General features: G+C 41.0%; 1 protein-coding gene across 4 annotated transcripts in view; it reads left to right on the forward strand.

Moving 5' to 3' along the window:
- efcab7 (EF-hand calcium binding domain 7) overlaps positions 1–18,161 on the forward strand; it is a 132,581-nt gene that overhangs the window by 67,720 nt on the left and 46,700 nt on the right. For all 4 annotated transcript variants that reach the window (XM_041208888.1, XM_041208887.1, XM_041208886.1 and 1 more), the window contains exon 6: positions 8,926–9,050. In XM_041208888.1, the coding sequence (XP_041064822.1) occupies positions 8,926–9,050 (125 nt within the window). The remainder of the gene's footprint in view (positions 1–8,925; positions 9,051–18,161) is intronic.

The following is an 18,161-nucleotide window of genomic DNA, read 5'->3' on the forward strand; positions in this document are numbered from 1 at the left end:
GCTGAAATAGGGCGCTGAAAAAGGCATCCTGCAGGATAATGCTACCCTGATCAGATCATTACGCAAGCTCATGAACGGGCCTAAGGCTTTCACTTCGGCCCTGAAAAGTGCCCAGTCTACCTCACCTTGCCCTTCCAGGGTAATCTATTTCAAAAATTTGAGTAATAGGCTGTTTCACGCTGCTACTATGCAGTAGCAACATGAGTGGTATTCACCACTAACAGGATGCTGCCATCAAGCCAAAAAGACAGTCTGCCTATCACACAAATGAATAATATGGTATGTAAATTTTAACGCCAGCTAGGTATGTAGGCCATACATACCAAAGATTATTGGATCGTATCAAACAGCATGTCCCAGCCGCTGAGAAAAAACCTTTTCCCACAACGAGTGGTCCGGGTCTGAAATGCACATCCTGGAAGTGTGGCGGAGGCAGGTTCAATATAGACATTCAAGAGGACGTTAGATGATTATTTGAATATAAACAACGTGCAGGGGTACAAGGGAAAAGACAAGGCAATGGCACTGGATCATAATGCTCATTTGGAGAGCAGGTGCAGACACAATGGGCTGAATAGCCTCCTTCTGTGCCATTAAAATTCTGTGATTCTGTTCGCAATGGGCAGGGTACAGTCCCAACCCAACCAGCCCATGCTTGCAAAACTCAAAACACAGTGTCCAACATTAGATGGGATTCCGAGATTAGACAACATTTGCTGCATTATCGTCAATGTGCTAAGAATTATGCTAACAACCAATTTAAGATTATCAGTCGGGCTCGCAGTGTGGTGCATTTGCATGTACTGGAAGCTACATATATTAGCACATAGGGCCCTGTTTTTTGTAGATAGAAAGAACATATACAGACATTGCGTCTGTTTCAGCAAGACAAAATTATTGACAGCCATTCACTGAGGGCATTCCTCAGGGCAATGCCTTGACCAATCAGTGTCAAACTGCCTGGTTTAGATGTCAAACAATGCTTAGCAGTTAACTGTCAGTCACCATCAGTGGTGCATTCTCCATGGCAATGCCACCAATCAGCACTCTCTTCACATGGAGCATAAATTGTTGTTTTACCCGTTATATTGGTATTCTTGCGAGTGTCCTGATGAGTGCAAGATGAAAAGCTTAGAAATGTCTCTTTTTTCAGCAATACTCAAGTTCTGTACTACCAAATGACTAATAGCAAGTCAAGTGGGAATAGTGCATGGTTTCGAAAAAGGAAAATTGAAAGTTACTCCATAGTGCCATCTGGTGCTAGCACTTGGCAGTATTGAAAGGGTCTTGAGTGGGTTGGGGTTTTGGAGGAGGAATCTGAGAGTGTGACCCTTCAGATCAGCAGTGCCCACCTGTGGTGAGCATCATTCACTCAGAAGGCTGGTCCTCCAGCAAAGGGGAGAACCTAAGAGGAAGTTGCAGCCACTGGGATCCAGACAGGAGCAACACTTGACCACCTAGAGAGGAAACCTCAGGGTGGGAAAGTGCCAGAAGGCTACAGAGGGGACCAGGAGCAGGCTCTAATAAGGAAAAGAAGGTATCCTGTAGCAAGGGTCTACACACAGAGGATGAGCTACCTCCATTGTCTCTGAAGACTGTGCCTCTCCTGAGAGGCTGTTACAGATCCTTGTGCCGTGATGGTTGACTAGCTGAGCCCCATTGGCATTGGTCGTCATCCGATTCCATTGCCAGTGAAGGTCAACATGACCCTTAATTTCTAGGCCTCCAGTTCATTTCAGATGCCTACTAGAGACATGTGGCATCCTCCAGTCAGCTGCACATCATTGCATCAAGATGGTGATTGATGCCCTCTTCACGAGAGCCAGTTATTATATTCATTATTGCACGGATCTGGACTGTCAATTGAGAGAGCCAAAGGATGTGAGGCTCTTGCTGGATTCCCTTGGGTGCAAGGTGTGGAAGGCTGCATGCATGTTGCCATCAAGGCTCCCACAATCCAGCCAGGGGCCTTCATTAACTGGATGGGATTCTACTCCATCAAGGTGCCTAAGCTTTTCACTTCCCCCGTGCACCTTCAAGGTTGGATTCTTGGCAACGTGGACAACCCACTAAACCCACTAACTTAAGTGAGGAACCTGAGGACGGAAGCAGAGGAAAAGTGCACAGCCACATGATGACCCAAACAACCAATGAGCAGATTGGTCTCCTGAAGATGAAATTCAGCTTCCTGGATCGTTCCTGTGGGGCACTTAAATATGTCCAGTGAGGTGCCGTGGATCATAGTGGTCTGCTGCATTCTGCATAACCTGGCTCTACAGAGGAAAGAAGCCCTGACCAATGGGGATTTAGTGGAGTGCAAGGCATCTTCGGATGAGGAGGATGATGGGGAAGCTGATGTCCAGTCGCAACATCCTGAAAGACATGAGAGGCCACAAGGAGGGCACAATGACTTAGGCGGAAGGGAGGCGTTTACCTCGGTTGCAAGCCCAGGCGCCTTTCCCTTCTTCCCTGCTTCTGTATGGTCAAAAGGATGACCACAAATGCTTTAGTCCCTCCCATACAGCCTTTGAGACAAGCCATGGTACTCCTGAACTTCCAGAGGGCCTCCAACAATAGATAGAAATGCTATGTAAACAAATGACATCTTTATTACAAACATTGGCACACACAAGCAGTAACACCATAACTATTTATTTACTGGTAAAGATCAAGTGTATATATTGTGTTTTATTAATTCTTTTATGAGTGCTTCTTTGCGCTGCTCCCACTGTGCTACCAGCAGTAGAGAAGGCAGGTTGCTGACCTTAATGGCCCCTGGCCTGGGGTGACCTTGGCTGCTGTCCACTGGCTGCCTGAGGCCTGTTGGGGCCCCGGCATGAGGGATCCTGACCTGGTGCAGGAGTCTCCTCTGTCATTATGACTACCTGAGCCAGTCGTCTCACTGGCAGAGAGGCTGAGGACCCACTGGCCACAATTGGAGCAGCCTGACAAGAGCCTCCAGATACAGAAGCCAACTGCTCCTCCACCCTTGCAAGGCATACTTGTGCCTGCCTGCTAACCTGTGCAGGTGGAAACTCTAAGCACCTCATTCACCTCTTGCCTTACCATTGCTACATTGAGCTCATGGATGAGCCAATGGCATACAGAGTTCATGCATCTCCGGCATCCAATGACAGATGTTAAAATCCTGTTAGAGACCGTTAACGTTTTATGAGAAATCCGAACACCCAGTAATTATACCACAAGATTTCACGTTTTTAAACAAAAACAAATGTTACTCTATACTTAAAGATTAAACGAAGCAACCATCACTAACCTAACACTATAATTTATAAAGACTTGTGCTATAACCTCCGTTCTACTTGTTACTTTCCCCCAAGGGTTCCATTACCTATTACAAGAAACTTGAAGGTTCATTTACTTTTCTTGAGGCCTACCCAAAGACATGCCACAGCACTCCAGAAGTCTCCTCAGTGTTCCAGCTATTCTTTAAAGTTTAAAATTTCTTGGGGATACTTTATTAGCTTTTAGACTAACTGATCCTCCAAATTATCTTCCAAACCTCCTAACTGTGGACTCTTCAGTTCAAACTTGGGCTTTATTGCCTTCTTGTTTAGGGATTTAGAATGTAAGAACACCTCTTGGTCCTAATGGCTTCTATGTTTCTAGTCCCATGGATGGCTCACAGCTCCTGCTGACTGACCAAGCTGACTGCTACCAAGCTAACTGCACACAGCCTTCTGTCACAAGGCTCTGTGAGGACCACTGTAGATTTCTTCCTCTAGCTTCGAGATAGTAAAATCTTCTAGCTTTTCCAAACTCAGTTCCAAACACGAGTTCCAAACTCAGCTCGTGCCTCACCCACATTCTTTATAGTGAACAATAAAGTTGGTATTTTCTCTGCTTAGGATGCAGGCCTGATTAACTTTATTCCTTTTGGCTCTCCCAACACAGTGAGCTGCAGTATATACCAAAGCAAAGCTATAACTGTCCCGGTCTGTCCTCAAATTGAACTGGTTGCTTCTGTCAGCAACACACACAAAGATAAATGAAATAAAGTACTTTCTAACTAAGGCTCCACCCTGAATCACTATCTCCATGGCAACATGACATGCTTTGGGATACTTCAAATAGAAATGTAAACAAACTATTTTACTTTTTAACGCAAATGCTTATGACCCATATGAATAATTTATATTATTGTTGGAGTTTATGACTCCTTCTCCAGACCTGCTGGCTCCCTTACAAACTTCATTATTCATTTTTATCACCATCAACTCTGACCTTGTAAGATAAACTCAGGTTACCTTTTAAGTGTAATAAACCTAAGCTTGTTTGAATTGCATTTGTATCAAAGTTATTACCAGCTTCTCAATCAAATGTCCACTTATCTTACTACCCTTTAATTACTAAAGCTAAAAGCTATATTCTATTTGAAATCTTTGCCCATTCGTTGCTCATCTCATGCTGAACTTCTAGCATCTGCCACCTAACTGATGACTCCAGAGGTTTGTCATCAGCCTGGGACTCAGCATTTGCATAGCCTCCTCCAACTGTCAGTAGCCTCGGCTGTCAGAGCCTTTGACAGCTGGACAGCTGCGTGTGTGGTACTCCTATCAGGTTGTGACCCTGAATCTCAGCGTGAACATATACTCACTGTTCTGAAAGTATTTGACTGATAGAGGTTGCAGGGGATGATGTGTTGTGGCAACTTCTGAGGTCACCATCTCCTCCTCAGCCCCTAAGAAATGGGAATCCTTTGTTCTTCGTGTTGACTTGTGCAAATGAACAGAAAGATCAAAGCTCTTCCAAATATGAGCCTCCAGAATCAATGGTGTTCAGATCGATGTATGTACAGTAGAGGATACAGGAACACCATCCTTCGTGCTCACCAGAGGCTCCCTTATGCTTGGTCATGAGGCTACTCAGCCTCTTGGGATTACACTCCTGATTCACTGTCCATGATAGAGCAGCTGCCATGTTGCCCTGCGAGTTCAAGACCACCTTTTCATTTGGCATTAGGATTGCAAGAAATAGGATGCCGCTGCCCTTCTGGGCCCTTCCTTTGGCTTTGTGGAACATCTTCTCCTGTGGGAATAAGGAAGAGGAATGTCAGTTGCCCCACAAAAACTAGCGCAACACCTAAGCATCTAGCACTGTAACTGCTGACTTTGGGGCCACTCAAATGCATGTGACATTGGGCCACTCTAGAGCAACTTTGCAACAGTTGCCACTGATAGACCTGCACCCCTTGACCAAACTGCCAAAATTAATTCCTTTCATAGGAGAAGCTGCAGCCTCATCCCATTGCCACCACATGTCGACTTCCCTCCCCAGCAGCCGCACCCTCACACTTATCCTTATGCTGACCCTGCAAAGGCAACCAAGTGTGGTACTCGCTTTGGTGGAATGGAGAAGGTCATTGACACACTTGTGGCACTGCAGTCAGGTTCTCTGGATGAATCTACAGCTGCCGACTTCCACCACGATTTCCATCCAGGCTTGCTTGGTTAGATGGGGAGGCCTCCTCTTCCTGTCCCTGGGGAAGAGGACCTCCTGCCTTTCCCAAGTAACCTGGAGAAGAACATGCAGTAAGTCAAGCCTGAACCATGGGGCCACCCGGATCATATTTCTACTATGCTGACAAGTGCCTCTTCCTGCGGCCTTCACTATGCTAGCTTCGCTGACCCCTTGGCCTTCTCCATCTGGCAGGGCTGCACTGCTGGCTGGAACTTTAGGAGATGGCTGGATGAAATACAGGAAGTTTTGAGAGGTTGGCTGGCTGCAATTAAGGAGGTTTCGATGGGATTACTGGCTGGAATGCAGGAAGCTTTGGAGTGGATTTTCTGGTTGGCAAGATGTAATGCAAGATGTAGGAGTATTCAGGGATTGAAGGTACTATAGCTAAATTTGCAAATGACACCAAAATAGTTGGGAAAGTAAGTTGCAATGAAGAAATAAGAAATTTACAAATGATATGGAAAAGTTAGGTGAATGGGCCAAAATTTGGCAGATGGAGTTTAACGTGGATAAATGTGAGGTTATCCATTTTGGTCAGAAGAAGACTTATTATTTAAATGGAGAGAAACTTCAGAATACTTCAGTGCAGAGGGATCTGGGTGTCCTCGTGCATGAATCGCTGAAAGCTAGTATGCAGGTAATAAGGAAGGCAAATGGAATTTTGTTACTTATTGCTAAAGGAATGGAGTATAAAAATAGGGAAGTGTTATTGCAACTGTACAAGGCATTGGTGAGACCACACATGGAGTACTGTGCACAGTTTAGGTCCTCTTTCTTGAGGAAGGATGTAGTTGCACTGAAGGCTGTTCAGAGGAGGTTTGCTAGATTGATTCCAGAGATGCAGGGCTTGTCTTATAAGGAGAGATTGAGCAGTTTAGGCCTATATTCACTAGAATTTAGAAGGATGAGAGGAGATCTAATTGAGGTATATAAGATGCTAAAGGGAATAGACAAAGTAGACGTGGAGTGGATGTTTCCCCTTCTGGGGCATTCTAGAACAAGAGGCATAGTTTTAGGCTAAGGGGTGGTAGATATCAATCAGAGATGAGGAGGAATTACTTTTCTCAAAGGGTCGTGAATTTGTGGAATTCACAACCTCAGAATGTAGTGGATGCCGGGACGCTGAATAAATTTAAGGAGGAGATAGACAGATTTTTAATTAGTAATGGGTTGAAAGGTTATGGGGAGAGGGCAGGAAATTGGAGTTGAGGCCGAAATGAGATCAGCCATGATCATAATGAATGGCGGGGCAGGCTCGAGAGGCTGAATTGCCTACTCCTGCTCCTAGTTCTTATGTTGTTATGTTCTTAAGAGTGGTGTGCCACAGGGGTCAGTGCTGGGCCCTCAACTTTTTACAATTTATATAAATGACTTGAATGAAGGAATTGAAGGTACGATTGCTAAATTTGCTGATGACACAAAGAAAGGTAGGAAAGTAAGTTGTGAAAAGGACATAAGGAGGCTACAAAGGGATATAGATGTGTTAAGTGAGTGGGCAAAGAACTGGCAAGTGGAGTATAATGTGGGAAAATGTGAAATTGTCCATTTTGGCAGGAAGAATGAAAAAGAAGCATATTATCTTAACTAGTGAGAGATTGCAGAGCTCTGAGATGCAGAGAGATCTGGGTGTCATAGTGCATGAATTGCAAAAGGTTAGTAAGCAGGCACAGGAAGTAATTAGGAAAGCTAATAGAATGTTATCATTTATTGTGAGGGGAATTGAATATAAATGCAGGGAGGTATACTTTAGTTATATAGGACATTGGTGAGACCACCTTTAAAGTACAGTGTAAAATATTGGTCTCCTTATTTAAGGAAGAATGTAATTTTGTTGGAAGCAATCCAGAGAATATTTACTGCTAACACCTGAAATGGGTGGGTTGTATAATGAGTAAAGGTTGGACAGGCTAAGTATCCACTGAAGATTAGTGGAGTAAGAGGAGACTTGATTGAAAGATATAAAATCCTGAAGGTCTCGACAGGTGCATGTGGAAAGGATGTTTCTTCTTGTGGGGGAAATCAGAATTAGAGGTCACTGCTTAAAAATAAGGGGTTGCCCATTTAAGACAGATCAGGAGAAATTTCTTCTCTGAGGGTCATGAGTCTTTGGAACTCTGTTCCTCAAAAGGTGATGGAAGCAAGTCTTTGAAATTTTTAAGGCAGAAGTAGATAGATTCTTGATAAGCATGGGGATGAAAGGTCATCAAAGGTAGGCGGGAATGTGGAGTTGAGGTTCCAATCAGATCAGCCATGATCTTATTGAATGGCAGAGCAGGCTGGAGGGACTGAGTGGCCTACCCCTGCTTCCAATTTGTATGTTCGTATGGATTTCAGGAGGTCTTGAGGTAATGACTGGCTGGATTGTAGGAGGTACGTAAGAGCATAAGAAAAAGGAACAGGAGTAGGCCATTCAGCCCTTTGAATCTGCTCCTCCATTCAATACGATAAGACTGATCTGATCATAGCCTCAGATGCGTTTTCCTGCCCCACCCTCCAACATAACCCTTGACTTCTTTGTCGATCAAAAATCTGTCCAATTCAGCCTTGAATGTATCCAGTGACCCAGCCTCCATTAATCTATGGGTAGAGAATTCCAAAGATTAATGACCTGCTGAGAGAATAAATTCCTCCTCATCTCCAATCTAAACAGGTGACCCCTTATTCTAAAATGGTACCGTCAAGTCACATGGGGAAACTTCATCCCAGTATCTAACCTGTCAAGCCCCCTCAGAATCTTATGTTTCAATGAGATCATCTCTCATTCTTCTGAACTCAAATGATATAAGTCCAACTTGTTCTACCTTTCCTCATAAGACATCCCCTTCATCCTAGGAATGAACCTAGTGAACCTTATCTGAACTGTTTGAAGAATGGCTGGCTTGACTACAGGAGGCCTTTAGCTGTGTTCTACTGCTAGCAGGACGTTAAACAATCCTCCAGCACATCCATTGGCATCAGCTGATACATTGGCCTCCACCTCATTACCCAACGTCAACAGCCTCCCCCCACCCACTCGCTGTCAATTGGCCAACCAGCATGAGATTTCGGTGAGATTGGGAGGGTTAGTGCCACCTGCCACCAGCCCCACCTATTCACATAAAATCCTGGGCTTTAATAGTGTTTGGCTGGTGAATAGTAAATAGTAGTTAAGTAGAGATACAGTAGGACAAATGGCAGTTTTCCCACTGAGGTTTTTCTAAACGGCAAGATTGTTTTTTTTGTGTGAATGGATGCAAGTACATCTGTAATGAGCATCCCTGTCCCTGATAAGAAACTGGTGGTTTATCTTGGGTCTGCTAGGTTAACATTGCTAGAAGCAGGTTCTAGTCATCAACTGGTAATGGTATTATAACTGTGCCTTTTATCTTTTCACAAGCTCTCTGATCTTCAAACAAAAACTGATGTAAGGTAAGAATTCTAACTATACGCATGACTGTATTTCAGTTGATAGCAGACTTTCATCAAGACCCTCATCTGCTCGAAGTCGCAAGGCCTCAATTTCTTCTACCATCAGTATGGGAGCTACCAGTACAAAATGTCTGAAATTAACAGAGCCCAAAGCAATAAAGGTAATTCTTCAAGTTTCTGATGTCAGATCTGTGAAGCACACCGTTTCTCATTCATTTAGAGAAAAAAAGAAACCTACCCTTAATAGAAATCTGAAATGAATAAATAAAAATAATGTGCCAGAAATACAGAGGTTTAGTCTGCTTCTGAAATAAGAAAGCTGATTGATGCTCTGTGTGAAATCCATATTCAGAATAGCAGCATTTTATGTCTTATTGATATCTTTAACTATATGTGTGGGTAAATTAAACTTACAAAGATAAATATTGGCAAAGAAAGGAAGAGAATAAATTTAATTCAAATGCTTTTTAATTAATTTATTTGTTTATGGTGTGTGGGTATTGCTGACAAGGCCAACATTTATTGCCTTTGAGAAGGTGGAACCACTTCAGTCCTTGCGTAGGTAGACTGTTAGTGGGTGACTTCCAGGATTTTGATTCAGCAACAGTGAAGCAATAATGATATATGTCCAAGTCAGGATAGAGTGTGAATCTTTAGGATAATTCTGCTGGTTATGTTGCATTATTGCTCTACATTTTTTTATCCCAGTAAAAAATGTTGCTGAATATAAAAATGTTGTTTATCCACAGAGACTCGAGTACCCATACTAAAAGTAATAACTCCAGATAATGAACATAATGTAATTTGCACCGCTGGCCCAATTAGCAAGAGTACAGAAACAGTGGAGTAGCCCTAAGGACATAGTCGACAGTACATCTCAAACTATTGTAGTGACATTACTGTTTACTAGTCACGCCATCATTGCAATTTGCAGACTTGTGTATTTCTTGTTGCAGTAAAGTGGAGCAGACAAATAATAAATATTTAATATTTCCCTTTTTACTCTAGTGCAGGTTTAGTGAATTATAGAAATACCTTTTTTTAAAAAAGGTTTAAATTTCAATATCAGGTATTTATTTGCAAAAAGAAAAATAAACTGTAAATGCTGGAAATTTGAAATAAAAACACAAAATCGGGAAATGCAGAGCAGGACAGTCAGCCAGTAGCATTTATTTGCTAGCTTTTCCCTAAAGGCACTGAGTTTTCATGCTACACAGTTCAGCAGCATTGGCTGACTATGGGTACCCGGGCTAAGTGGCCATTCTTCATGAATAAATTCAGATAGTGGATGGTAGCAGTATAGTTGAGTGTAACAGGTGTTGCTGCTGAACCCAATCATTTTCTTACTCAATATCTAATTATTGATTCTGCAACTCAATTTTCAATGTTGGGAAACATTTTTCTCTTTTTTTGAGCTGTTACTTACTTGTGTTAGTCAGTACATTAAGTGCCAATATTACTCCTGTCCTAATAATGCATGGCACAGGAAGTTTCATGACTAACTGTGAAATGCAGGCAAGAATTGTCCAATTGTTATGATCTGCTATGACTATTTCTTCTCCCCCCACCCCCCCGCCATAAACCCAAAAACACACATGCACATATAAACACCCTCCCCATTGGCAAAATTACAAATATGGAAAGTTACTATAATTCTATGTAGAGATTAATGCATCTGAGTATTCTCCAGAGCAGTAATGCATCTTGCAGATCATATGATAAAGCATTCAAGATTTGCTCTGGTGATCATCTTAACCTCTTCATGTGCTTCAGTTTTAGAGTAAATTTCATACATCATGTTCCAAAATAAATGCATTCTGGTTGAAAAGATTTCACCGTAAGCTATTCATTTCCAAAAGCAATTAATTGAAAATGGCTCCAAGTGAAATTAGGTGATGCCCAGCCATTGAGTGTTGTGCTCCTGAATAATTGAAGCAACACTAGAAAAAATGTGGGAACACTTCCATGTCTTTAGTGTGATGTGAACCTGAGCCATACTGACTTGTAGGTCCTAGGTTCAATCCCTGATCTGTGCTGAGTTAGCTGATTTTATCCTAGGTGACAGTAGGCATGCTGCAGTTGTTGATGAGGAACATGCAAAGAATGGCCAGCTGGGCATAGTGTTGGAAGACAGATGGTGCCCATGGAACTGCACATTAATGCAAGTTACCACCTTTGAGAAGGACAGAAATTGAGAAAAAAAATTCAAGGAAAAAAATGAATCTGGTTTAGGCATCGTTATGGATCAGGCATTATATGATGAAATGATAGGGTAGTGATTTTATAGGTTAATGGGAATTCTACAATTGGTTTGGGAATGCATTGGGAATGAATGGATCTCTGTTGCATTTGAGAGAATTTACCAGTAACTTGCTCAAACTCCCTACAAGATTCATCGATCAATTTTAGCAGAGGACAAATTTTGAAGTTAGAAGTATTTTTTCTCTTTTTTTTTCCTTATTTTGATCTCTGGGATCAAAAAGAAATATTACAGAAAAGAAGTATTGACTGCACGTACTGCTTGTTTCAAAACTAGAATCAGCCTCTTTCAATTTTAGTTCCTAAGGGGTAAAGATAACATGATATTGACTTTACAAAGTCAATATTTGTGTAGTGTTAATGTTGATTTTTTTTCCCTCTTTTCTTTCCTTCCTTCATCTCTCAACTTCTGTTAGATTTTCCTTTCAGCATTCAGTACAATAACAGCTGTAAATGCTCCAAGAGAAAATTGGAAAATGTTACCGTTCTAGTTGTGAATGGGAGCCTGGAGACCTTCTGTAAAAATTGTGCATTGATGATTCTAGTGCTACGGCACAGAGAACTAACAGAGCCACATCTCGCTTGACACCTCTTTCCCCTCCCTACAGTGCAACCCAAAAACACAAAGGCAGTATAAATATATGATGAAACGGAAAAGGTGTCATGGCTTCCTATATTAAATGTCTGAATGCAGTGTTTCAGTGGGACCGTATATCACATTCTCCTTCCAAGTAATTATACCCCTTAGGCTCTTTTGTAGCTAATTCTATCCCAGTAATAGCTTCCACCAAAAAAGACATCTGATGCAAGAAACACTCTGATGTTGTTTTATTTTGAAATCTTGTTTTGTTTAAACAATATGGCAAAGTGTTGTAAATTATTGCAGTATATGGTTAAGCTTGTTAAAAACTGCACACTAGTTTTATTTGCATTATCTAATTGAACATTTTGGGAGGGGGAAGAAGTCAACAGTGGCTAATGGGCTGAAATATTCCTTTCTTGACTGACCTAGTTATTTTATCAAATGATCATCACATCACAATTTTTGCAAATTAGTTCCCATTCACTCCAGTCCAGCAGAACTTGGTTAGAATAACATTGCATTTAGCTGGTGGTGGTTAACTCTTAAAAGTAAATCCAATGGCACATTAACCTAGCAGCAGTTTTAAAAAAAAAACAGCTGCAACCACATTTAAAATCTGTGCACTCCTTTGCTCATTTGCAAACTGAACTTTGTGAATAATGTTGTGCCTGGGGCATAGTGATGTCATAATATATAACAGCCCGGCCTCTGTCTGCTCTTTGTGATCTGTGGGTCTGTCTTGTTTTTAATCTTGAATTTTGCCTCAGATGTTGGAATTTTTAAAATAAAAAAGACGTTCATAATGTATTGATCTTACATGATACTATCTGTTTCAGCAGAGTTAAAACAGATTACATTTTACTTGTAAATTATGATGAAAGTAGTGTGGTGACTTCATCAATCACATTTCATTGCTGTTAACTGTGTGGAGGATATCACACTGGCGATGCACTGTTACAGCAATTCTTTCACAGGTGAGATTGTTGGCAGTATGTATGATCACAAAAGAGAATGTTGGCCAGAATAACCTGTCGCTGAAGAGATCTTTCCTTTAGTCCCTAAGTTCATGGCTTACCTTTAAAACAATTTGGGCTCTAGCTAGGGTGAAGGCTTGATGCAGTATTAGGCCAATTAGAACAGAGGCCCAAGTTTCAATTCCAGTCAATGTTGAGTTAACTGATCTCAGCTGGGACAGCAGTTATTGCTCTACATTTGGCCTCAGTGCCTTTGAGCTCGCGTGATCAAATCTGCCAGAGTTCATGCTTCTGATGGTTATCCAGTGACCCCTACTGGAAAGTGCATTATCAGATATTGCACAAGGACACAACTGAGTTTGGCTGTGAAGTGCGCCATCTTTGAATAAGCTGCCAACATTCTCTGTCTAAATTTACACATGAAGAATGGCAATGTGAACAAGGTGCCTGAGGATCACTGGTGCTCTCAGAACTCTCCAAAGAAGTGTCATATTTGACTCAAAACGTTAACACTGTTCTCCCTCCACAGATGCTGCTAGGCCTACTGAGTTTTTCCAGCACATTCTGTTTTTAATTTACTATTTCCAGCATCTACAGTTTTTGCTTTTATTTTAAAGAAATGGGCTTGTTGCATTGAATATCCATAATTATGAAGAATTTATATGTAAAGAGATGTGTTTTAAAATAAATCTATTTTGTGCCTTGACATGTCGGATCAGCTTTTGTTAAGCTGAACTCCTGCATTAGTTTTGCTGCTATTTGGAGGATAAAGATGGGAGTGGAGGAACCAAATGCTTTTCTCAAAAAAGGAAGGAGAATAATTTCAAGCCACTCAGTTGTACCTTTTAATAGTTTGTTATGTGTAGTCTAATGGTGAATCCCTAAAAACATACGAGTCCTGCTGGTGCATGATTTGGAAGGAAGAGAAAAGGAGGAGCATACTCTTAAAAAAGGAAATTTCATTCTGTGTTATAAGTAAACAAAAAATCTTTGTGTTATTTCTATGATTTTCTGCTCATGAAATAGTATTACATAGGAACGTAGGAAATAGGAGCAGGAGTAGGCCATGCAGCTCCTCGAGCTGGCTCTGCCATCCAACTAGATCATGGCTGATCTACCTCAATTCCATTTCCCCACACCATCCCAATGTCCCTTGATGTATTTAATATCTAGAAATCTGTTGATCTCTGCCTTGAACAACTTGATGAATGGGCCTCCTCAGCCCTCTGGAATAGAGAATTCCAAAGATTTACTACTTTGAGTGAAGAGATTCCTCCTCACTTCAGTCCTAAATGGCCTGCCCCTTATTTTGAGACTGTGTGCCCAGGTTCCAGAACCCCGCCAGGAGAAACATCTTTCCTGCATCTACCCTGTAAGAATTTTGTGTGTTTCAATGAGATCATCTCTTGTTCTTCTAAACTCGAGAGAATATAGGCCCAATCTCCTCAATTTGTCCTCATAGGACAAAACCGTCATCTCAGGAATCAGTCTGGTGAACCTAAGTTGCACTCCCTCTGTGGCAAGTATATCCTTCCCTTGACAGGCAGAACAAAACTGTGCACAATACCCCATCTACAATCTCACTAAGGCTGTATACAATTACAGCAAGACACCTTTACTCCTGTACTCAAATCCTTTTGCATTAAAAGTCAACATAGCATTTGCCTCCACAATTGCTTGCTGCACCTGCATGTTAGCTTTCAGTGACTCATGAACAATGAAATCCAGGTCATTTAGGACATCCCAATTTCTCACCATTTAAGAAATACTCTTTGTTTCTGTTTTTCATACCAAATTGGATAATCTCATATTTTCCACGTTATATTCTATCTGCATGTTCTTACTCCACTCACTTAGTCTGTCTAAATCCCCTTGAATCCTCTTTGCATCCGCCCCACATCTCTCATTCCCACTTAGTTTTGTGTCAGCAGGAAAGTTGGAAATATTACATTTGGTTCCCACATCCAAATTATTGATATAGATTGTGAATAGTTGAGGGCCAAGCACTGATCCTTGTGCTACCCCGCTAGTCACAGCTTGCCAACCTGAGAATATCCTGTTTATTTCTACTCTTTGTTTTTGTCCGTCAACTGGTTCTCAATCTATGCATTTGCTGTAATTTTGTGTACTAACTTCTTGTGTGGAACCTTTTCAAAAGCCTTCTGAAAATGCAAATTCACCACATCCACTGTTTCCTCCTTATCTATTCTGTTAGTTACATCCTCAAAAAACTCACAGGTTTGTCAAACATGATTTCCCTTTCATAAATCCATGTTGACTCTGCTGAATCCTACCATTATTTTCTAAGTATCCAGTTATCATATCCTTTATTAATAGATTCTAGTATTTTCCCTTTTACTGATGTCAGGCTAACAGGTCTGTAGTTTCTTGTTTTCTCGCTCCTCCCTTCTTAAATAGTGGGGTTAACTTTGCCACCTTACAATCTGCAGGAACCGTTCCAGAATCTCTCCAATTTTGGAAGGTGACCACCAGTGCATCCACTATCTCTACAGCCACCTCTTTCAACACTGGGATGTAGATCATGAGGTCCATGGGATTTATCAACTTTCAGTTCCATTGTTTTTCTAGTACTACCTTTCAGTCCCTCATTCTCATTAATTACTTGGTTCTCTAGTATTTCTGGAAGGTTTTTTGTATCTTCCTCTGTGAAGACAGACACAAGTATTTGTATAGTTTCTCTGCCATTTCCTTATTTCACATTATAAGATCTTCTGTGTCTGCTTGTAATGGGCCTACATTCGCCTTTACTAATTTTTTCCTTTTTACACATCTATTGAAGCTTTTACAGGTTTTTTTTATGTTTCTCTGTAGATAACTTTCATATTCTATTTCCCATTTATCAGTTTCTTGGTCCTCCTTTGGTGAATTCTAAAATGCTTCAATCCTCAGGCTTACCACTTTTTTGACACTTTATAAGCCTATTCCTTAAATCTAATACAATCTTTAACTTCGCTTGTTAGCCATGGTTAGATGACTTTTTGGATTTTTGTGCCTCAAAGGGATGTGTATTTGTTGTAAACCATGTTTTAATTCTTTAAATGTTAACCATTGCTGTCAACCATCCTACCTTTTAATGTAGTTCCCAACCTACCACAATTCGTCCCTTGTACCTTCGTACCCTCAATATTGTTGAATTTACTTGTAAAATAATTATTGAGTTCCACAGTACACAATACACCATTTGTAATGAATTGTATTAAAAGCATTTTCTTTCGGTAGGCGGAACATATTAGCTTTGATGGAAATCTGAGTGACTAGAGCGCCATCTGGTGTTTTGTCAAAAACATACTGCTGGTGGAATTGTTTATAACATTACAGGAAGATACTGTCCAACTGAAGAATCACAGAATTGTCACAGCTTGGAAGGTTGTGTCTGTGCCAGGTCACTAAATGAACTGCTCCACCTTCTCCCCGTAACCCTTCACATTCTCCCTTTTTGGATAATGATCCAATTCCCCCTTGAATGCCTTGATTGAGCTTGTCTCCAACACACTCTCAGGCAGCGCATCCCAGATCTTAACCACACTGCATGGAAAAATTTCTCCCCTCAGTTGTTTCTTTGGCCACTTACCTTAAACTTGTGCTTTTTCGTTCTTGATCCTTCCACCAGTGAGAACAGTTTTTTCCTTTCTACTCTGTTCAGACCCTTCATCACTCTCCAAGGAAAACAGTTCCAACTTCTCCAGTCTATCTTCATGACTGAAGTTCCTCATCCCTGGAACAATTCTCATGAATCATTCTGCACTCTTTCTAATGCGTTCACATCTTTCCTAAAGCATGGTACTCAGAACTGGACGCAGTATTCCAGTTGAGGCCGAGTCAGTGTTTTGTGAAAATTTAACATAACTTGTACTCTGTGCCCCTTTTAATAAAGCCTAGGATACTGTAGGCTTTATTAACTACACTCGACCTGCTCTGCCACCTTCAATGACTTATGGACCTACACAACATGTCCCTCTGCTCCTGCACCCCCTTTAGAATTGTGCGCTTTATTTTATATTGTCTCTTCATGTTCTTCCTACCAAAATGAATCACTTCCACCTGCCTGCATTAAATTTCATCTGCTATTTGTCTGCCAATTCCATCAACTTGTCTTTTGAAGTTCTATACTATCCTCACAGTTCACAAGCTTTGTGTCATCCACAAATTTTGAAATTAACGTCATGTACACCAAGGCCTATTTCATTAAGATATATATATATATCAGGAAGAACAAGGGTCCCTTGGGGAACTCCACTAGAAACTTTCCTCCAGTCTGAAAAAAATCCATAAACCACTGCTTCCTGTTTCCTGTATCTCAGCCAATTTTGTATCCATGTTGCTACTGTCCCTTTTATTCCAAGTGTCCTTTGTCTATCAGAACTGGGGATTTTGGAGACTCTGACACCCCTCTCTCCATACATACCCTGCTACATTGGGCTTCAAAACTGAAAATAACATGGTGTTACTATCAAACACAACACATTATTTTAAAAAGTGGCTGCCAAACAAAGCAAGTTGCCTTTTTAATCATTTTGTTCCTTTTAATTCCACAGGCAGACAAGAGAATTCATAAAGCAAAACTTCTAACTTGCATTTAAGTGCCAAGTTCAGCTAGGGTATTTAGTGTCCACTTTGTGCTTCATTCATTGCTACCTTACATTGGTGCATTGAATATGTTAGCAAGGCAGTATCTGCATGGTTATTATGAGCAGTTATTAACAGATTGTTGAAAATACCGCTGCAGGGCTAAGTGGAAAGTTGGGTGGGAGCGCCTCAAGTTTATGTAACACTTACACAAACACACTCCTAAAGGAAACAGACAAGGCTTGCATGAGTTTATGCCATAAGGTAACTGTTAAGTAATTATGTGTCTGTCAAGAAAAAAGTATAAGGTTAGCAAAAAGCTTCTTCAGTGAGATTGCTGCATTGAGGGACCAAACAAAGTCTAAGTACACCTCAAGTGGTTGGAGGGAGAGGACAGGCTGAAGGAATGCAGTTCAACAAAATACACATTGTCCAACTATCTTGTGTTTCTTCTGTCGGATGTGGTTTCAACCTGAGAGCATGCCCTCTCCAGTGCAGTTGGATCTGTGGCCAGGATACCATGGGAATGTTTCAAAATAGTACAATATAATAAAATGCTAAACTAGTATAAACCAATAAATTATACGCTCACAAGAAAAATACATTCCCAAAAGGAAGTATTGTTTCTGGTTATTAATATTCCTGATGTTTCTAAAAATATTTCTTCACAGCAATTAAATATCTGTAGTATTAATACACTTCATTCAGTCATTTTGTTCCAACTGGCTGGAGTATCCCATTGTATTTCGTTTTTTCTCTTAATGTAATTCTTTGTCATAGATTCATAAGATGCATCATAACCATGAAGATAAACTGCTTTTTGATTAACAATGAGACTGCCATACTTTCTCTGCATGGGTGGCATTATG

The sequence above is a fragment of the Carcharodon carcharias genome, chromosome 16, assembly GCF_017639515.1.
Source record: "Carcharodon carcharias isolate sCarCar2 chromosome 16, sCarCar2.pri, whole genome shotgun sequence".
Classification (NCBI taxonomy): Eukaryota; Metazoa; Chordata; class Chondrichthyes; order Lamniformes; family Lamnidae; genus Carcharodon; species Carcharodon carcharias.